At 42.4% G+C, this 22,991-nt stretch overlaps 1 protein-coding gene across 4 annotated transcripts in view; it reads right to left on the reverse strand.

Annotated features, from left to right (window-relative positions):
• Positions 1–2,752: 2,752 nt before the first annotated feature.
• PCTP (phosphatidylcholine transfer protein) overlaps positions 2,753–22,991 on the reverse strand; it is an 83,171-nt gene continuing 62,932 nt past the window's right edge. For 3 of the 4 annotated variants that reach the window (XM_074970977.1, XM_074970974.1, XM_074970976.1), the window contains exons 2-6: positions 10,766–10,883; positions 6,233–6,312; positions 5,301–5,472; positions 4,588–4,655; positions 2,753–4,067 (exon numbers count right to left, since the gene is read on the reverse strand). In XM_074970977.1, the coding sequence (XP_074827078.1) occupies positions 4,002–4,067; positions 4,588–4,655; positions 5,301–5,472; positions 6,233–6,312; positions 10,766–10,808 (429 nt within the window). In that variant the 5' untranslated portion in view covers positions 10,809–10,883 and the 3' untranslated portion in view covers positions 2,753–4,001. Of the gene's footprint in view, positions 4,068–4,587; positions 4,656–5,300; positions 5,473–6,232; positions 6,313–10,765; positions 10,884–13,903; positions 14,090–22,991 lie in introns of those variants that run through there. The other variant, XM_074970975.1, reaches the window with a different exon arrangement.

A 22,991-nucleotide genomic window follows, 5' to 3' on the forward strand; every position in this document is an offset into this window, starting at 1 on the left:
CCTGTGGAAATTAAAAAACTCTATAAAACAGATGAACACAATCAGCAGCATAGTACATTGCTTCAGCAGGAAACAACCTTGCAGACACGAAGGGCTGTTCTATTTACATGCACAGCTCTCGCGGGAGACAAAGGTATACTGAAGTGTATCACCGCCTTTCATAGACCTTGTTATAGAATGTGGGAACAAGGGGACACTTGATAAAAATTAAAGGGAATAAAAGGTTTAGTGCTTTATGAACTGAACAGTCAAGCTGGGAAATTTAGCAACAACGGAGGTAGAGACATACTGTGGATTTAAAAAGGACTCAGAAATTGTATGACCTTTAAATACCATTGGGAACAGGTCAAGCCTGGATAATAAGGGTAATCAAGTCTTATGCTTCAATGAAAGATGGTTGTCTGCAAGGGGAAGGACTTTATTGTGCAGAATTGCTCAGTGCTAGATGCATTATGGTTTGTTTTTTTAATCTTCCTCTGAAGACAAAGCTATTGGCCCCATCCAGAAGCAAGATCGGAGGCTAACCGATTCAGAGAGCTGATTTCAAAGGGTAAATTGAATATTCCAAAGTTATGCACACAACAGCATAGACCCTTTAAATGTCTTAACCATGGTGCTATGTTATGTGCACTTCACAAGTAAGGCACACAGTAACAAAACACACCCCTGACTACCACACATAGGGTTTTGAAGGCAGCAGCATTTTAAATTAACACCCTCCCCGCCACACCAAAAAAAAAAAAAACAAACAAACAAACAAAAAACACCAAAACCCACCCCATTCTGTAAAAACAGAAAGCAAAACTCGTACAATGCTAGGTTCTCTCCTTACACCAGTGCTGTGAGGAAATTGTTTATCTCAAAGCCTCCTGCAGCATGCATGAAGCACACGGAGATACAGCCAGAAGAACTAGAGGGGATTTCTCATCTATTCTTAAGGCTCCGAATTATTTCTTATACAGTTACGAAAGTTCCACCAGAGATAAATAGATAGGAAACTGGTCAGATCCTCCTTGACCCTTTGTAAGACGATCAGGGACAGTTTCAGTTCATTATGAATTAAATTCTATGAATCTGTGATTAGGGCCAGAAGAGACCATTACCGCATCATTGAGTCTGACTTGCATAAAAGAACCCAGGCCACAGGATTTCACCAAGGAATTCCTGCCTCAAGCCCTTATCTCATGATTTTTTTTTAAATAGTCATAGCACTGTATGCAAATATTTTTTTGCAAAAATTAATTCTGGGGTATATGTCATTGTATGCAGCAAATTGTATCTGTAAATGAAAATAAGGCTGATGCTCTCCTATAATCACGTGCCTGACTCAGATAGTTTGAGTAATAGAATGCAAAGCAAATGAGGTTTTAAGGAGATCAGAATGCTGCATTTTACCTATGTTATAGTTACCAAAAAGGTGGAAAACATTAACTTGTGGCCTCCAGAGCTTCCATACACTCCATCGAGGGCATAAAGGTAGTTTACAGCACCTTTGTCCATGTCCCGGTGCCTTGCCTCTGAGAGGCACAGCGCAGAATTTCAGCCATGCAACAGCATGTTTATTATGGTGGGGCCTAAGCGCGAACCAAGAACGGGACCCCATTGTGCTCAGCACTGTACAGACACTTAGACTGTCCCTGCTGTGAAAAACTTACACTCTAAATAGACAAGACAAATGCAGGGTAGGAGAGAAATGGGCAGAACGAACAAGCCGAGTGAACAATAGGAGGGCAGAAAACATCATGCTAGTTTGATTTTTGGGTAGGTTCACTTGGGCAGGGATAAGCTGAATGGAAAAAAGGGAAGGAGGCTGAAGGGGCCAGGGTAGGAGAAATAGGGGGTGAGAGGGGCCGGTGTGAAGTGAAGCTGAGGTGAAGAGACTGGGGGAGAGGATTAGGGCAAAGCAGCCAATCAGCACAGGGCAGAGAAAGCCCAGTCAAAGCGGGATCAATATTCCTATCAGTGGGTCAAATTAATCACTGCACTGACTTAAGTCTAGAGAGCAGTAGACTTCATGATATGATGCCACGTGTGTTTGAATAGCCTTCAAGCCTTGCAAAACAAAAATGTATCAAAGGCACCAGTTAGACTGATGGAGTAACTGTTTACAAAACCAGGGACAGAGTCTCAGCTGGGATAAATTTGCTGCTTTACAGCACTTGAGAATCAGTTCCAATATATTTTATATTATGGCATTTTCAGCTTCTTCTAGTGGAGAAGCTATCTGAACTCATAACTGACAACGATTACTGTTTACAACTTTAAAAAAAAACAAGCAGATCAATCAGTTTACTCACCTTTCAAAAAAAAAAAAAAAGTCACACAGTCTCACAGTGTTCATGCTGAAGTGCAATTGATGATCTGCCATGTCCATTAGCCAGCATTACTATGGCTACATGTGGAAATGATTAAGGAGCAAAAACTTTATAGCAAAGATTTTTTTCAAAAAGCTACTCGTACAAATCTGTAATTTCAAGGTTTTGTTTTTAATTCATCAACTACCATTCAGAGCACATAAGGTATAAAGGCAAATAACTTACATCATTACTTTTATATACAGAAATGTTTATAGGTCGTTAGTTACGGAGAAGATCTGCCATTCCACTGAAGGCTGTGCATCTGGCTAGATTAACAGCATGGGCTATGTCCCTGAGATCATCACCTTTGTGAAAGTGTTTTCCCTCAATATTCTCCCCACACAGACACACCCACATGGAGGTTCTACATGTGATTTTTTTCCCCTCTTTTACTGGGATTTCTTAAGTTATAGTATCAGCTGGAAAGTTTGGTTCTTGGCCTTCTCTCCTTGTATCAGACTTGGAAACATGAGCTATCCTTAAGACAGCCATTGATCCCCATGTCAGGATCAAGAATGAGGAAGCAGAACCTTAAAATTAGTCCCTAGCATGACAGTTAGGAGATCCCCGGATAATGTCGGATACTGGGACAGTCCTAAAAGGATTTCAAGTTATAGTTGATATCTGAGCTGTGTTTCTCACAGAACTCTTCCAGGTAAGGGCTTGATAGACTTTTAGTATGCTAATTGGTTTTCATTAGAGCAGAACAAGGAACTGACTCATTCTGTCTTATTTCATCACAATTTTACTTATTACATGTAGGTCTCTTCCATCCTCCCCTCAACTAACTGGATGTGGCAAAAGCATGGTAGGTACAAACTATTAGATTTGATAGATACAAAAATGCCAGTATTGGGACTTAGACATGATCATAGCAAAACTCTTAATTATACCCTGTAATAGCAAGAGTCCCAGTGCGGGCTGCAGGTTATTTATCAACACATATAGCAAATATCCTCCACCTGGATGGCCAGCAAGCAGGATGTGCATTTCTGATCAATGAATCTCAGCTCCCAATAAATACAGGATAAAATTTAGGAAAAGACGGGATAAAGAAACATACTTAGGATCATGGAAAGTATCCAGTGCATTAGACCTGAGCGTGCCTCCAAGGGGCAGCCGGTTTTGGCAGAAGGACTTTATTAGCAAGGCAACACCTGCCAGAACTGGTTACCTAATGTGTACAGAGACCTGATTCATCACAAGAATCAAAATTTACTTTAAGAAGCTGCCATTTTACAGTATTCTTCTCCAACAAGCAGTAACGGGCTCTACTCTGTTGAGGATTTAACATAAGCCAAAATTCCCCTAATGGACCTATGGTAGAAAGCATACAGAATTGGGGGTGGTGGAGGAAGGATGGGATAAAAAGGAAGGAAACTATTTGAAAAGCACGTAGTAATTGCATCAGCAGTTGAAGCAAGGATGCCCAGCTATCTAGCTAAAGTGCACAAGAGATGGCAAATGAAAAAATAAAGGCTTGACCACTTTGAAGGCATATGCCAATGGAACCTAACTATAATGAGTAGAAGATCTCAGGAGGCAGATTTTATCCAACAATGTTTCCCAATAGTTGTCCTTGGAAGCATCCAATTTTGGGAATCAAATCAAGAAACAATTCAGCGAGAGACTCGAAGCAGCAATTCAAGTTTTCTTGCAATAATTAAAGCAAGCCTTCTGCAGGTCTTTGAGGAAAGCAGGTACTCCACTCTGTTTAAAAAAAAAAAGTAGGCAGTGGTTATTCTCTGATGATGCTGGTAAAAAAGACACCGCAGAGAAAAGCTATATATGACACCATTTTACACTACAAATATTCCAAGAGATAACAGAAGACAGTGCTTCTAACAAAAGGATTAAATTTACTACAAAGCAGTAAATTCTGTATTTGTTCCTAGAACATCACATTGTATTTCAGGAGTTTGAAAACTACTAAATCTGTCTGCTCGTATTTTGGAACGTGAGTTTTTCTGGCCACAGTGGTGCAGAAACAACTCTGATGAGTTTTAGTATCAAGAGTGAGCTTTCTTGAGGTGTGGGGGAAAGAACAGTTAAAGAGACAGCTATCAGAAGGGAGGCCTGAAAGACAAGACAGAGTGGCCAAGAGGGAAGAAGACTTCAGATAAAGATTGGCTTATCTTGTCTGATTTATGGAGGCCAGATTTGGATCCTGGATCCACAGGAACAAGTTAGACAACACAAAGAAAGATATTGCCCCCAGCTTCCTGCTTACCTTGGCTGCCCAGTTAATGAGCCATGACGGAATCATGCCACCAGGATTATCAAAGTAATACATGTAAACTTAAAGAGACAGACATCGAAGGGAATAGAGTTTATTATAACAAAATCATTAGCAGTTTACAATCACAGTTTTTGCCTTACTATGGAATGCAGGATTTAGCCCTATGTAAGTAATGTTACATACACACATTGTTACCAAATAAAACATTTTTTCTTAAAGATCAACTTTGTCCCAAAACATCCTTCGGTCTATTTAGAAGAACTTCAAGATTGGTTCCACAGAGATTAATAAGTGACTTTTCCATTAATGGAGTCTTCACTGGGTTACCCACTTTCCACTTGCTATCAGTGATCAAAATAGAATAACCGATATCCAATAAGTTCAAATGAATGACATCTGTTCTCCATTTAGTGGAGGGAAATGACTGATTGAACCATTCTTAATTGTGCAAGTCCAGTTAGAGTTACCTAACACATGAAGTCCAATGTAACATTCCCAGACATGCTTCTTTCAGCATGGATTTTCAGAGATTATAAAACTCTTGATATACATCTTTACCATATCCTTTGCGTGTATCTTTAAGTCCTTAGCCTCTCCTGCTTTGATGGTATCTGAGATTTTACATTTCATTTCCTTAATAAATGTAGAATAAAATTTGAAAACTTGATCTACTTTACTTAGCTGTAATAAGTGATATTTCTTACCTTTAGATCCAGTCTTGCCATCACTCTCAAGCACCAAACTTTGCACGTAACTATTTACTCTGATAATCCCAGGTTTTTCTGGACACTGAGGAAGAGACATGCTTTTAGCCAGCATAACCCAGATCTTCTGCCCATCAACCTCCATATCACGACGTTCACGAATATACACATACTGTATTGCAAGTTAAGAAAGATGCCTGAAAGTTGAAGAAAGATGCGTGCACACACACAAAAAGTATAACTGGGTTCAAAAAAGAAGTAGATAAATCCATGGAGGATAGGTCCATCAATGGTTATTAGCCAAGATGGTCAGATATGCAACTCTATACTCTGGGTGTCCCTAAACCCCTGACTGCTAGGGGCTGGGATTGGATGACATGGGGTTGATCACTCAATAAGTTGCCCTGTTCTTTTCACTCCCTCAAACATCTGGCACTAGCCACTGTCAGGAGACAGGATACTGGGCTAATGGACCATTGGTCCGACACAGCGTGGCTGTTCTTATACAACTATGATCAGTTTCACATCAATCATCATCATCATCATCAACTTGTATTACAGTAGCACCCAGCAGCCCCATCACGACAGACACTGCCTTTTTGTTGTGTGCAGTCTCTGACCTGTTTCAATCTATGTTTCACCTCGGTCTATTAAATGAATCTTAGCATTTGCATTATTGTAGGGTCTGATCCTGCAGACTCTCGCATTCGAACATGCATTTAATTGAAGTCAACGGGATACCCAGGTGAGTGATTCACATTGCACAAGCGCAAATAAGGATGGCGGGATCAAGCTTTTAAACTCTTCATTCTCGTCTCAGGTTTGGCTCTTCTTCAACTCCCACAGTAACAGACAAGCGAAACTCTTAGAGCTGCCTGCATGGACTCTTGAATAAGTTGCTTTGCCACCAAGACAAAGATTTGAAAGGATACGTCTCTATTTGACAGAGGGAAAGGGTACTTCACTTCCCAGTAGATTATTCTCTTCTCATCATAAATCTTCTCACACAACTCTACAATTGGCAAAGGGGAAAATAGTGTTGGCCATCACTGAGTTAATTCCAGCTGCAACATTTATACATATGTAATACCAAAACACCACTTAGATTAGCAGTGGCAAGAATTTAAAAATCTGGTTGCATCTCAGCACAGTTATACCACGATATGCTAGGTCTAGTAAAGCCAGGTCAAGAGAAAAGTTTGTTTCTACTGTAGACCGTTCCATTCAGGAATTAAGTAAAACAATTGTACCAGAAATTGCAGGAAGAATCATATCTCCATTGCTACTGATTTCATTGATGCAAGAAGAGAACAATAGTCTCTGAGGAGCCCGAGTCAAACTCCCACCCAGAGAGTTAACTCATTCAAAGCCTGTCCCACCTCTTGGGTAAACCTGTGCATAAGAATATGCTCCTTTTAATGCACATCCTGTAGCTAGAAGTTCAGAACAGCTCTGTTGTTGAACATGCATTTGAAACAAAACAGGTAATCACTTTATATCCTTGAGAGCCAGTCCAATCTAACATGGAATTAGAACATGAGGCAAGTATGAAAAAGAGAGACTCCCAATTAAAGCGAGCGATGAGCAAAATTTGGGGTGTGTGGTGGGGGAAGGTTACCCCTTTTTAAAAATTCCATTTTTGTCATTCATTGGCAAGTGATAAGTTAACTCTGTTCCAGAGTTACCAACAGGCACCAATGTTTGCTCTGCATACTAGAAGCTGAAATAGGAGGCAGTCCGAGTGGGAGTGCCTGGGAACAGAATCAGAGTTCAAGAGACAAGATGACTCACTAAGGAGATCCGATGGGAAGAAAGTAGCAGGAAAGAGAGTGAGGGAGCTTAAGCCAAACTAAATCATTGGAGGTTAGAAGGAAGCTTTCCGTGGAGTAAGTTATTCCCCCCCCCCCCCCAACGGTCCACTGCAGGGTTTTCTTCTGATGCAGCCAATACTGGCCATTGTCAAAGGCAGGACACTGGACTAGAAGGATCCTGGGTCTGAGCCAGGATGGCATTTCCTATCTGACCAGGAAGGCAACCATGTCCGCTGATGCCCCTGAAAAAACCAAGATGAAGAAGGACACACAAAGAGCCATCAGTGTTAGCTGCATGTGGTCGGATTGTGCCCAAGGATGTTAACAGTACCAGTGAGTTAGCACCAACAGGGTTAAGACACTTGTGTGCTCATATCAAAGGAAGCATCCACTATAATTTTTCATGCTGGAACCATTCAGCTGTCTCCTAGGAACTCCCACTCCCAACCCAAGATAGTGTTTGAATGATACATACAGATATTGCAAGACTGTAGTGTCATCCTCATGCACAGCTTCTTGGGCGTGTTTACAAAATGGCTTTGAAAGTAGCACAGGAGGAAACACCATGCATTTACCCTTCCAAATGAACAAAGAACGGTGCCACAGAGGAGGGGGAGAGTGGCTTTCATGTGGGAAAGAAAATGAAAGAGGGAGGGGGAAAATGGTGCATCTAAAAAGAGTAGGAGTTACCATTATACCCAGTGCATACGTATGTACCAGGTGTCCCACACACACAAAAAATCCCATTTCCATTCCCCAGCCCACTTGCAATTTCACTAACATTTAAGATGTGCACACAGTATGCTGCAGTTCCTGCAAGGCAACGACAAACCACACAGTATCGTGTTTTCCACCAGAGGTCACTGGAGTATTAATCTGTTGCCTTTTAACTATTGCTTTCATTTAATTCTTCTTAGCGAAAATGCTAAGAAGTGAGTCTTCCTCCTTTTCAAAAGAGGGGTTAATTTGAGAGTGCCATGCCAATATGTATTGGACAGAATGACCAAACAGAACTTCAATAATCCATTCTGAAGAGCCCAAGAGATACATTATTATGCTGAAAATTGCACACTTGCTAAAATGCAGCATTCAGTTTTTTTCAACAAAACCCCAAACCCCAAGGCTATATTACAAAATGTACTTCACTTAGTCCACAGCACTGTTCAGTTTTGTTTATAATACAGAATGTAAACATCGGGTAGTTCAGCTTGTTAAAGCAGGGACATGTTGGTAATGGACCTTGTTTCACTGCAAAATTTTAATGAAGTGCTGCAGTGAAGAATGGCTGATTTTTGTATATGAGCCATGAACATGTGAATTATTATACTGCGCCGTAGGAGTGTTTGGTGCTTTATAGACAAAGGCACATCTACAGCTTATAGTCCAAAGCTTTGATGTTGAGATGGAGATCACTGTAGATGAAACCGCAAATCAGACCCAATGTAGCAATGCATGCTCTGTGTATGCCCGTCTTTTGAAAGCTTAGTCCACATTTCAGGAAAGCAAAACCACCTTCCACTCTGCCATGTGTTGTTATGGGCCTAGCCAAAAAATGAGCTATCACTCAGAACAGATTGCGTAAGTCTTCATAATATGGCGCTTGCTTTCTTACATGCTTTGATGAGCAGTAAAGTTGTTAAGAGTGTCAACATTTAAAGCTTCACTGATATCAGCATTAGCACCCCTTGAAACAATGGGCATATTTAATGGCTCCAGTTTTCTGCTATCTACCCAGAGTATTTTAAAAAGAAGTACTAGAGTAAGCCTTCTGCCAACAGGGAGTTAACTCATCCAACCTTGGAGTATGAAATACCATTAAGCCAGCAATTCTCAAACTTGTATCAAATCGTTGTTTCAAACATACACAAATTCTGGATACAGTTCAGGGAGCCAGACTATTTCCCTAGTCAATGAGGGTGTAGAGGCCAACCCTGCAACATTATCTACATTTTAGAATTTAAAGGGTGTAACTTCCCAACTGCTTCCTTTCTATTCTCTTAGAATAAAAAAGGCATTATAAAAAGCTATCAGCATGTTGGCTTCAGACACTGTCAGCTGTACTTGCCTTAGCTAAGTGTTTTACAAACCAGAATCCGATAAAGTCATTTAAACGGAAAATTAGAACGACAGATTGCTGTGTCTTCGTGTACGATACTGTGCATGAATTAGGTTCCACTTGAAGCGTCTTTTGGGTATGTCTTTGCTAGTAGAAAAGGTGAGTGCCTTTTATAGTGAAATAGTTCTTGTGTGTTAGCTCACACCTATTCTACTAGCGAAGCTACAGGCAGACTTAGATCAACATCTCATTTTCCATAGGTTAAGGAGCTCTCCACAATACTGCCCAAGGTGCAATCAGCAGAACCATGCAGACTAGAGCCCCCACGGTTTAAAACCAAGGGAAGGCATCTGGCAGCATTTTCCTTGGCTTTCAAGCTTGCTTCTCTGGGCCCCTATTCAGGGAAATACTTCATGCATGTGCTTAAGTTCTATTGACTTCAGTGTAAGCATATGCTTGAGTCCTTGCCCCTCTAAAGTCCAGGTCTGTTAGTCTTCCAGACACCCTGCAAATTCCACCCACCCTCCCGCCACCCCCTCCAGGGGTTTGCAGAAATAGAGGTGTTGATGGCATGGGAATTTGTTGTGTGGATAACAATGGCTGAAGTGTTATTGTTCTGGAGGTGGTCAGGTGTACTGTTATTTTCTGGGGAGGCCACCATAGGTGTTCTAGGTTTTTCTGTTGGACAGTCACTATTTTTGTAAAGCACCCAGGAAGGTAGGATGGTTGTCAATCCCTCCTCCCCCGCCCCCCAAAAAAGACAAATACAAGTGGGGCATATGACCGCTAACCCTGACCTCACCACTGCCAAACAGGCCCCCAAAACTACCATCGAGTTGACAGCTATTCTGAGCATTTGATGTCAATTAGGCCATCTAATGTTTCTAAAGATTGTAAATTAAAAATTATAGTACAAAGCTTGTGCTGACCCAGCCTTCAAGAGACAACACAGATGGATGAGAACGTGAGCACCAGCACTGTCATTCAGGCTTTCTGGGTACAGTATCACCAGGTAAAGAGCACTTCAAAGGAAGATGTTCCCCCATCGCCAGAGCAGAGTAATGGTTTAGGTGCCAACCTCCTCCTTGGGAGACCTGGGTTCAACTCTGAGACTTCTTCTGCCTCCTCAGGCAAGTCACTTAGCCTCTTCATGCCTGAGTTTTGCCCATCTGTAAAATGGAAATAATACCACTTCCACCTCCCTGGGTGATGCAAGGATAAAGACACTTGCAATGGTTAGGAACTTGGATCCTGTGGTAATGAGGGCCACGTAAGTACTTCGGAGTGGCAAGGACTGATGCTGTGGGGTGCTCTCCCTTGATATTTGAAGTTTGGCCATGACTAGGCAAGAATGTATGTGTTATATGCCACATTTTTACTTATTGGTATAACATTGGGTGCCTGTTGGGTGATGAGTGCTTTTGATAATCTGGCCTCAATTGTAAATGCTAAGCACCTGAAAATGTGACCTCAAGTCCTTTGGGGAATGTGGCCCTAAGAGAAGAGAGAAATTTTAGAAAGCCTTCCGGGGGGGGGGGGAGAGTTAAAGATAAAACTTATTTTTAAACTTTTAAAAAGTAATTTGATTATTTACTAACCTTTAACATATTGATCCCATTGTTTTCTGTAGTCTAAATCCATATAGACATCTGCAAGCAACTCTGGGGGACAATCGGCAAGGCCACCAAAGATTTTATACTCATAAAGTCCTGATTGCTGTGGAAATGGAACAGACGAAAAAAGGCATCACACAGGAAAGGGAAACATTCTATTGCATGAAAAGCAGCTGAAGGAAGCAAGGTGGGGCACTTATTGCAAACCTACGTAAGCTGGGAAAGCAAATCCTTTTAAAAACAATCCCCAATGCAATCTATTTGCAATATGGCCTTGTTTTTATGTTTGTATATGGAAGCGTAACAGTCAGACTCCCTCACACAGAGCCACTTCACAGTTCCCTTACTCACATCAACTAGTGCCTTACTCCACAAATAGTTCCCAGGAACTCAGTGGGACTGCTTGGGGTAAATGGCAGTATAAAGGATAGGACTGATCCTGTTCCCATTGACTTCAGTGGCACAGGATCAAGGTATCACAATCTGACCTATAAATAGGAATTTTTTGTTGTGAAACATGACAAGGTAATGCATGACCCACAGTAATCACTACTGCTGTAAAATGTTAAGCACAGTGGGAATCTTATTCCTAATTTTGATGTATAGTTGTAATACAGGCTACACCTATAAGTAAGTAAGGGAGAGAGAGTCATATTTTGAGAGTCTTGGATATTAGCCGTTTTCCTTCTGCAAGCATCCTGAAATCCCAGCCCTCAATTCCCCTAGCACACAATTTCGTGTGTTAATGCTTTTAAAGTTTCACATAACATATGGAAATTCCATCTGTGCATATGGAGCAGTGTTTACACTATTGTTACTACTACGTCAGTACTAATTAAAACAATGAGAATAATATTTTTAAGTGTCAACTATAAGATCGAGCAATCCCAAGGGGGGTGGGGAATATTATAGCTACTCAATGGTCTGTGTGAACAGAATTGTTGGTCTTTGTTCGGGGCCTACCTGTCCACACCACAAATCCACCACTGGAACTAGAACACCCAATACATCAAGAGACAAATAATGGATGGGTATGTAGTTTCAGCACCCTCATCCTGAGAGTTGCCTATTCCCTGAAGAGTGTAACGGAGATCACAATCTGGCCCATTAGTTCCAATCCTGAACTGCCTTACAGCCGGTGTAATCCCGTTGACTTTAATGGAGTTGGACAAAGTGAATCAGAGCCCATTCGGGTAGTCTTACTTCGGTTATCCACAGAATAGGGTACATTCAGGGTAACACTTCATTCCTGGGCACCAGGGTCGTCAACTCAGCTTTTTACATGCACAATATTTAAAGAACAGGAAATATTTAAAAAAAGATACAGCATGATTCATACCACATTTGTAATAAGGCATTACTAATATAGTTCCATTTTTACGAGACCATCTCGGGGTAATTTTGGCAAAATGGTACACTTCACCAAGCCAATATCCAAGTAAGTCCCTTCCAGACAGCTAAGAGGAATGATACACTGAATCTATAGTTATCCAATGGCAGCAGCTTTAGAAATAGCTTTTAAGCCTAAAAAGAAGGAAGTTTGGAAGCTGGTGACATGTAATTTTGTGATTATCATGGTGTTTCAAAGTATCCCATCCCTCTATGGAAGACCTTGCAGTAGACCTTGTCAGTTATTTCAGGTTTTTCCAACCATGCATATTTTAGATAGATAGCTAGATCTTCCTGAAATAAATTTACAGTCCCAGCCTTGCTAGAATACCTATGCGTGTGTGTAGTTTTACAAATGTAAGGAGTGGCATTGTACTTAGTGGGATCATTGACACCTGCAAATGTCAGTCACATGTGTAAGAGTCTGCAGGATTGGGACTGGAGTGTCCAGTTTGGTGTATTCAGCTTAACACGCAATTTGGTGCATTCAGCTTAATGTGCAAATTTAGGGACCATCTGGTCCTCAGAGATGTATCCTGTAAAAGTAAGTTACGTCTTTCACTTTATGGTATGTACAGTAGCTAGCTTTACAAGAGGAGCACTGAAAGAGGTTTTAATGATTGAGTCTAATTTATATATATCCATCCTACTTTGGATATTAAAAGGATTTTTTTAATAAATAAAGGGATTAGTATCAGGTAAGAGGATATTTTTTCTTCCTACAAGGATTCCAAACACTCTCCCTAATTTTAAATTTTACCAGTAACTTCCTCTCCACCCCCACCCCACCCTTTGGGAGCGATTTATGTAACTTTTGGGACGTTAGAATGGCTTCTTACATGACAGGTTCCATTGTGTTCATAAAAGGTCATGAAAAAAACCACAGGATTCAGGAGCTGTCCGTGTTGTTAAATATTAAACACATATAACAAAGACATTCCTGAGCCTTACCCTGTATTTCCATTGACAAGAGACAACAAAATAACCAGTCTACACCCTTAGAGTCTGACGTGTGTTTTTCCAATCCAGTTAAGATGGCAGCACAAACCTCCCTTATTTGGTCACCAACAATTTGGCAACTCCTTTTTATACACAAGAGGAAGCCAACATTTGACACATTCCGACAGCACAGTATATTTTTCTGCTATTTCCCCCCTCTCGTTAATTTGGTTCCTCTATTACTCATAAGAGCAAATAAAAATGTAGGGATACTTTAACAGGATTAGGATTCCCTGAAAACACACTACCAAAGGTGATCAATGCTACTGAACTCGTAATGGAATCTTCTGTATCTGATCCTGATCACATGAAATATTACATTATGGAGAACGGTGGTAGGGAGAGATACCTATAAAGAGAGAATATATAATCGCCACCGTTATTTTAAAGCACACACCACGAAGGCTCTGTCTACACTGGGTTGTTCTGTCCCTCCTCCTCCCCCCCAACACCTGTTTAATTTACAATGAGGGAGCGCAAACTGCCAATGTGAGCAGCATTGGTCCCAGATGAGGCTTGTACCACCCTAACTTACCCCAGTAAGCTACTGGAGCACGTTGCACCAGCAGAGCGTGTCTGTGTTAAGCATTTACACTGTAGTAGCTATATCAGTGCAAATTACTTTAGACTAGACAAATCCCAAAAGTTAAGTAAATGCCCCTCCAATTAACAACTATAATTCCACAAGTAGTACAGTTAAACTCCACTATCATGCTACGTTTATGACAAACTTACAAAAGCAAGTAGATGCCCTGTAACTGCTCTTTCCCTCATTGTGCCCAAGGTATGCAATGAAAGATCTCGACTCGCCAATGTGCCTTTAGCAATGATAAAATGCTGAAAGCTTGCTGACAACTCCTCATCCAGGGTGTGACGCAAAGGCAACTGACAACAGTCGAAAGAATCTCATTGACGTCAAGAGGCTGTGGATCAGAGTTATGGGCATGTCTATCCAGTGCAGAACGGACCCTAACTTTCACCGTAACAAGCGTATGCACTGCTTTGTTGGACAGACTTTCAAATTTACAGTTTTGAGAGGTAACTATCCACTGTCAAATGCAGTGTGGGGTTCAAGATTTTCTTCCATTTCAACAGTTTATCTGCATTTACATTATAAAAATAATACAAGGCAGGATAATCACTCACATTTCCCTAATCCCACTAATGGGCTAGGAAACATTAATTGTATTCCCTTTGTCTCTCGTATAATAGCTCATTGCTATGCTGTTGCAGGAAAAGAATCATCTTTATTATTCTTTTGCTGGATCCCTTCCAGTTTCTTCATGTCTCTTGACAAGCCACAAACTGAGCCTGCTGAAAACTATAATCCTGCCGTCAACATCCATAACTTAAGCTAGGACGTAGTAGAGCAAGTTAAAAGGACAGAAGCAAAAAGTTTATCTCACTGAACCCTTTATCCCCCTACTGTTTATCTGCTTGGGAAAACAAAAGCCACACGGCACTTCCTTCTCATTTAAGCTTACAATGGCAGCATCCACACATTCTAAGTCCAGTGCTGTGTTTTACACTTCTTCCCTCTCTCGGAGCTTGTCTTCATTAGTGGGTTATCTTGAGGTATAACTCAAGTGTTGCCCCAACCCGACTCCCATTCACACAGCTCTCTAGCTTGAATTTGGTGGTGCTTTAAACAGGAACCAGCTGGCCCATTATGGAGGTGGGTCGAACCTCAAGTGCTGCTAATGCTTGAGCTAATAATGCAATGGGGACAGAGCTACTGTGTGATGCTAATGAAGTCACTCGGTGCTGACTGAGTGTTATTTCACTATGGAGCCACTCTCACTCACCTGGGCCATCCTAAACTACCAGATGTGCCCCTTGGGTGGCTGATGAGAAAACCCGATACATAGCATGGCCTGATCTGCATATAACAAATAAGGAGCTGTGGGTCTATGGTTGAGAGTCAGACTAACTACATGTCCATGTAAAAAAATGTCATAGTTACGAAAACAACCCCCAGACAAGGATCTGGGTCAATTAGCAAGCGTGAAGGAGCTTGAGAGCGACTACACTGCAAAATAACATTCAAGCAGCACAGAGTAGCCAATGTGCCTTTAGTAGCAGAGTAGCTGTACCCCCATTGCATTACTAGCTTGACTGAGAAAGAGCTTGCTTACCAGAGAAGATTAGCCTTAAACATCAGAGATTTCATCAAAGCCTTCAACTGCATTCATTGTGAAAGAGGACAATCTGGGCTTCCCAAAAATATAGCATCACTGGTTAAGATGCCGTATGAAGGTTCAAAATGCTGCTATGTAAGGGCAGAAAGCGGAGAGACCAATTGATTCGATATTGTTCCTCCCACCAAAGATGCAGATCCAGATCCAGGTCAACCAAAACATTTTGTGAATTAATGTGGATTTCGACTGACCGCTTCAGTCAAAATGAAAAAAACTGCAGATGTGTTGAAATGAATCATTCGGATATTACCAGCGTAAAATGTTTTGATATTTCAGGCTAGATGCACAAGGGAAGTTAGGCACCATTCACAAAACACTGCCCTCCCCTTATGTCTAGTAGTCCAGCAGTTAGGGCACTCACCTGGAACATGGGAAGCCCAGGTTCAGTGGCCTGCCTGAGGGCTAGAAAGCTGTGTTCGCTCTCTCCCCTGCTCTCCCCCCATGGAACAGCTTCCGCAGGGCAGACAGAGTCCCACCACAGAATATCCCATAGCCTCTGGACTAGGGTGAGGTTGTGTTGATTTCAAGGTGTTTATACGCGCTTTCACTGTCCAACATTAAAAAACAGTGATACTTAGGTTCAGGGGTTTTCTTCTACAGAGGCCTTGGTTTTATTTCGCTCCTCGGCAAACACGTTCTTTCTCAAGTTGAAAGTTTATTGATCAAACACAAGAAATTAAAAACAAGCATTTTTACTGAAACTGGAATTGAGTGATTATGCAAAACAAATTTAAAGCCTTGAAAGCAGGGGTGGGCAAACTTTTTGGCCTGAGGGCCACATCGGGGTGCGAAACTGCATGGAGGGCCAGATTGGGGAGGCACAGCCTTCCCTAACAGCCTGGCCCCTGCCCCATCCGACCCCCTCCCACTTCCCACCCCGACTGCCCCCCTCAGAACCCCCGACCCATCCAACCCCTCCTGCTCCTTGTCCCCTAACCACCACCCCCCAGGACCCCACCCCCATCTAGCCTCCCCTCCCCCCGAACCTCCACCCCATCCAACTGCCCCCTACTCCCTGTCCCCTGACTGCCCCCCGGGATCCCCTGCCCCTTATCCAACCCCCCCGGCCCCCTTACCATGCTGCTCAGAGCAGCATGTCTGGGAGCCACGCTGCCTGGCCAGAGCTACACATGCTGCTGCTCTTCCCTGCAGGAGCACGCAGCCCAGAGCGCTGCCTGCTTGGCAACGCAACTGCGGGAGAGGGGAGACAGCAGGGGAGGGGTTGGTGGCCAGCCTCCCTGGCCAGGAGCTCAGGGGCCAGGCAGGATGGTCCCGTGGGCCATAGTTTGCTCACCTCTGCTTTAAAGTCTCTCTCCCTTTGGAGATCAGTCTTATTTTCAAAACAAACTTTTTGATGTGAAGGGTTAATTTTATCCTCAGTCCAGATGGGTAAAGGGTACTCATTTTGCCTGTTTCTAATGGACAGGCAGGCTGAATATGGAGGAGAGATGGGATAGAAAAAGTGAGGGAAATATGGCTTTTGTTGATGTTTTTGGAACGCTGGACAGCTGGTCAGTCACAAATGGATGCTTTGGCTGTTAGGTCAACCACAGCACCTGTTGCTCGGATCCTGGTTCACATTCCAGTCAGGGATGTCACCTGCTTGAGTCTTTTCTCCTTAGACAGGGCAGGGCTGTGGTCATCTCATCTCGCTGTGCAGATGCAGGGCAGGTGATTTTATGATTTGATGAAAAGCCAAGAGAGAGATTGGGGGGGGGGGGGGGAGAAACGGAACAGCATCTTGTACGCCTCTGCTATGCTGGCTGTTACGTATCCCCCTGATGGGTAAGGACAGGATGGCATGGTGATTTTAAGAACTCAAGTGAGAAAGCTCCTTGAACAAGAACAAGGCTCAATGGCCTCCCTCTCAGAAAAAATATTTTGATCTGGTCTGCTCCTGCTGTCTCAGGCTCAGGGAAGATGAGGTGAGTGGAAGACACCCTGGGAAGATGGTGATGATTTTTTTCCCCCAAAGTCTCTTTTTAAACCCCAAAAAGGGAAACGTGTGCAGCAGAGTTAATCCCCTCATTATTTTGTCCACCTAATAGCCATCACACCAATTTTGTTTCATTCACTTCTGACTCCACGTCTTCCATTTTTACTAAGCACGATTTCAACAGTTCTTGAACCTTATCAGGAGGCCCTTTTTGTTTGGACTAACCCAGTTTGTGTGTCTGGTTCTCTTGCACTTGTTCATAAAATTCATTATTGACAAACAACTTGACCTATTTTCCAAGATAAGATTTCAAGCAGGCAAAATGTTATAGGTTAGTGTGACCTGTTATGAACTTGCACATCTTGTTTTACATATGAGCTACAATTGGGGCAAATGTTTAGGCCAGATAGCCACAGCAGCACTTGCCTGGGAGGGAGGGGCACCTGGGTTCAAACATAGATCTCCCACATCCCAGGTGAGAGTTCTAACCACTCAGTCACTGAGTGTAAGTGGGGATGACCCCACCACCACCTCCTCCATTCTATGATTCAAGCTCTTTATTTCATTTTCTAACTTTAAAAATAAATAAATAAAAGCAGTGTCCAAACAAAACATTTCATTCAGCACAAAACAAAATTCTGAATTTTCAGTGAATCAAAAAGTCTAAAAATTCTCTCTTTTTTTTTTAAAACTTTTTGCAACCGCCAGCAAGCAAGCAACAAACATTCACACGGCTCTACACTACAATAATCAAGGGTACTTGCCAAATTATTGGATTTTCTCAAGTTGCTTACCAAGGTTTAAACTATTAGATCAGGCTTTGCAAGGGGAATGGAGGATCACTCTATGCATACACATCTACTGTAGCAAGAGACATGCTGAGAGACAGGAATTTAAAATGAGTTCAAGGCTAACAGAGCCTGAAGACAGAAATTCTCAAGATTTCCGAGTCACGTGCCAGCTAAACATTTAGAGATGGTACACTGTACAACCAGACTAAACTTAGCATCTTTATTACCCTTTTTCAAAACATGACCTTTGTATACAATCCAACCTCACCTATCCAAACTCTTGTCACGTCTCCCCAGAGATTCAGAGAAGCTACATTTAGATAATTGTGGCTGCACTTGTCCCTTCTCCCAGGATTAACTGCCAACTACTTAAACCGTGCTGCCCCTGAACAGGCAGGGCCAGCCAGCTTCCCATCCGGCCAGTAGGACAGCAGAGATTTAATGTACTAGAGCAGAATACCAAGACGTCTACATTCAAGGAAACCAACTCAGCAGGCTTTGAAGCCTGCTCCCTCAGGTACGCCAATTCAGTTTCAGCTTTAGTTCATTGGAATCATTGGAGGTGATCAGCTGAAATCCAGGGTAACAGCCAAATTTGGCCCAGTCTTAGCCCAGCACAGACTTAATGCCTGCTGAGCCTGTTTCCCCCAGTTATGCAATCCTCAGTAGTTTGGATAGTTTACATTGTATTCCCAGTTCTGCTTCTTCTAATGTAACCTATTAGACATTCTATCCACACTGCAACACTATACCTGGGTACAAGTTCTATTATTTTGTCTACAGTTAGCGAGATCAGGCATCTTCACAGAACTGCAGCCATTAGCAAGAGCTAGTTAAAGAACTAAACTGATGCCACATCTGCCAGAAAACGTTACAAACTTTCATCTGCAGAGTGGAAATGGATTTTGACCAATCATCCTTTTCATAAAAGGATTAGGCACTCAGCACAATCCTACAATAAAATCCAAAAGGAGAGAATTTGCAGGTGCAAAAGATCTGTGTGACGATCATGATTGTTTTGTTGATGTGCACCCTGAATTCCTTTAAGTACATCCTATATTTCCACCCACCCTCAGAGTTTATCCATTTCTGGATGAACATGGAGAATCCTAGTCATCCCTCCCCAATAACCCCCCGATTCACACCTCAATTTCAGTTTAATATTTGAGGGTCATTCTTGCAACTGCAACAAATGTCAGTATGAAATACAAGATTATGAAAGAATTCCCAAGTACTTTTTTTTTCCCCTTCATACATTTTAGGGTCAGATGAGACCATTAGAATAGTCTGATCTTCTGCATGACACAGTCTGTAGAATTTCACTGAATGATTCTCTCTCTCATGCCCACACACGAATTTATCCTCATAAACAGCCCGACAAGGTGGGGATAATAAAAGTTCCCTATTTTGCAGATGGGGAACTGAGGTACAAGAGAAATCAAACTACTTTAGATCAGACCTTTAAAGTCAAGGTGGGGGTCCTGCTGATCAAAGATATACCAGAGACCCCATTTTCAATATTTAAGAATTTCCATCTTCAAAATATTTTTCAAAGGAAAATATTTTTTAGTCTCATATGATTTCTCCAGAAGTAAGTCAACAAAGGCCCAGTGCTCTTGATGTTTCTGCAGGAGCGCATGCCTAGTGAGATAGTAGATTGAATGCAGGCCTAGTTCCATCCAGGGTTCACCAGGGGGAAGTTTAGCAAGCTTCATAGCATAGCACAGGGTACAGCCTGTTGAGTCAGGACTTAAAAATAGTCTACTGGTGAGGGTCAAGTTAGACAATAGTCAGCAGGAGTTCTATTGAATTTGTTTGAAAGCGTCCATTTTTAGTAACTTATACCACCCGGTTAAGAGATATTATTCACCCACAGTTATCAGACTATGCGGAAATACTGCACCATTGCACTATAATTGATTTTACTGGCAATTCGAAGCGGTATATTTTTCCTATTAAAAAAGATATATAAAGTCGTATAAAATGGGAAATGACATTTTTTCTAAAAACTTAAGAATTTTCCCTTTTTTTCAACAAAAACCAAGCTTTTGGGGGTTCTCCCACCCTCTCTCCTTCCCCTTTTTCAATTGGCAATTATCAGGGAGGGGGAAGGGAAAGTGTGAGGAGAGAGAAAGAGAAAGACAGACGTTTTCAGGGGGAGGAGGATGAAACAAACAAAATTTCAAGAGCAAATTTAAAGTTTCTCCTCAAAAACAACTAATATTTTATTACCAACTTTACTGGCAGCTACTGTGCGGTACCCAGTTACTCAGACAATGCGGTTCCGCACACTTGTACCCTTCCCATAGATTCCACCAAAAACATTGCCTATTTTATACTTCTTTCAAGTACCTGACAAACCTCATTAGCTAGCTATTTACTGTGTGTATTCCACACACTATCATGCTTTCATTTCAGTACTACAGGTTACCACTCCCATACTATAAATAGGGGAATACATTACCACACAGTGACAGAAGAAAAACAGATTACCCTGAAGTGACAATTCTATTTCTTGTAATGGGAATGAATCAGACTTTCCCCAGCCACCCTTCCCCTTTCACAGGGACCTGGATGACCTATTTGTTTGCTTTCTCCTTTATGTTTTCCTTTTAGGAAAGAACATCCCAAGAAACAGGGCACCTAAACCACCAGAGTCAAGAGGTGGTGTTTCCTGAACCCACGTTTAATCCCTTAATATGTATTTTTTGCTTCTTAAAAAGTAATTATAAGACTTCCACGTTTTGATCTCACTATTCCTTAGAGATACCTTTCAGAATTTAGGGGAAAACATGTATATTTATGTGTAGCTGAGCAGGATGTTCCAATGCGGAGGACACTATGTTTGAACCTATAACTGGAATATTTTGTTTGTCTAACCCTAAACGATCTTTCATCTGCCATGCCTCCAAAACAAATTAATTTGGGGACACCAGTGGTACAAATATGATCCCCATTTCGTAGACTGGTGAACTAAGGAACTGATCAATTTCTTAGGCCCTGATCATGCAATGAGATCCAAAAGGCAGATTCTGGAAGCTCTGCCATGCTGCATTGAAATCAATGAGATTCTACAATGGGATCTGACCAACTATCCACCTCTCTCTCTGGGAGGGCAAGAGGTTGATCAATCACAACTTCCGGCGGGAGACAGAACGTGCGCAGCTCCCCCTGCTGAAAACCTGCCAGAACCAAGAGGCACATTAACTATTTCAGAAGTCCTCGGCTCTCCTTCCTAAGGATGCTCACAACATGGGAGCCCCATCACTGCCCCTTCCTCAGGCTTTACTAACAGGTAGTGCAAAGATCTCCACCATCTAGCGGAGTGCTTCAAAAGCATCCTGCCCAGCTACTGATCACATGGTCATTGGATATTCCCACACTGTCCCAGCTGATCAGGCTCGGTTTCCTCCCTCCCCCCCACCAAACTGCCAACTTTGCTACCATAGCACACTCATCACTTCTTCCTGCAGCTCAAGTGAAGTTTTTGCAGCACTCACATGGTGGGGGGGGGGGGGGGGGAAGAAGAGAAAAAGATAAAAGAAAAAGAACCAATCAAAAGTTCCATCGCATCATTCCTAAGAAGGGACCGTGAATGGTGGCTTTTGATACTCAGCACACTGCAGGGGACTCAAGGTCAACTTGCATGACAGGCTGTTAGCAGGAGGTCTCCATAAGCGGTTTCCCAGGTTCTTCCCCACTGTGCTGTGCTTGGCAGCCTCCACTCAGGTGCAGAGGCAGGAAGGATGAGTTGAATTTGCACATCAGAGAGGTCTGTTCATGGAAAAAGACAGACCAGCAGAAGATATTTAATGTTGCAGGGAACCGGCAGCCATCCCCAAGTGAGAGAAAGCCCAGCGGGAGTTTGAAAGGGAGAAGGACCAAGGGACTCATGAACAAATCAGGGAGGCTTCCACTGACTCCAGCTGTTGTTGACTCTAATACTATACCCAACCCTGAAGCCTGGCTAAGGATGTTGTGTATGCCAAACACAGAGAGATTTCCTCCAATACTAGACCTCATTGCCTGGAACCCTTTATAGCTGTGGCCAGGAGTTGCTCTCTAGTACCATCTGTTGTGGAATATATTTATTCCCAAATAAATAAGTGCCTGCCACAAGTGTAGGAGAGAAAGAGAGCCTGGAGCACTGGGCCTGGTGCAAGATTTGAGGCCTGAACCAGAGGCTATGAACCAAAGTCAGGCTGCGTATTAAACAGATCTTACACATTCACTTTGTGGTACGTTAACTTGGCAAAGTTGTTGTTAGCATACTAGGCACTAGATATTTATGTAAATTCATTCCAGAAGGCTAGTACAAATACACCCCAATCTAGTACAAGAGAAGATGGTTTGACAGAATAATGAATAGGGATGTTTTGTCTGAAATATCAGGAGCAAGGGGAGGAAAAAAATTTATATATATATATATAAATAAAATCGTGAAACATGTAACATGGTACATAAATTGTTTATCCCAGTTGTTTGTCTCAGTCTATAAATGTTCCGGTACCTCACCTTAACCCTTTGTGTGGCCAAGGGGACAGCAGAAACTCCCGCTGCTGACTGAGCTGCTCCTTGCCACTGGGCACTCATATGTTAGTGTACCTATAGCTCCTGTGGGACACTAGCACTGTACCTTGAGGGCAATAAAGCTGGCCAAGTGCCTTTGTCACTGAACCGTGCCAGTGGTCGTTCTTTATGAGTAACATCAAGGTCCGCTGAATTAGCAGGCTACGCTCTCTGCTAGTGCTGATAACACCAGAGCTCCAAGGGCAGAAGCACAGAGCAGTTGAAACAGCTTTATCAGCAACATTCTTCAGCACCTTTCTACAATAAGCAGTGAGAAACATGAGAAGACTGGAGTGGCTGTGAGCGGAGACCAAAGTGATCCTCTAAAG

The sequence above is a fragment of the Natator depressus genome, chromosome 14 (assembly GCF_965152275.1).
Source record: "Natator depressus isolate rNatDep1 chromosome 14, rNatDep2.hap1, whole genome shotgun sequence".
NCBI lineage: Eukaryota > Metazoa > Chordata > Testudines > Cheloniidae > Natator > Natator depressus.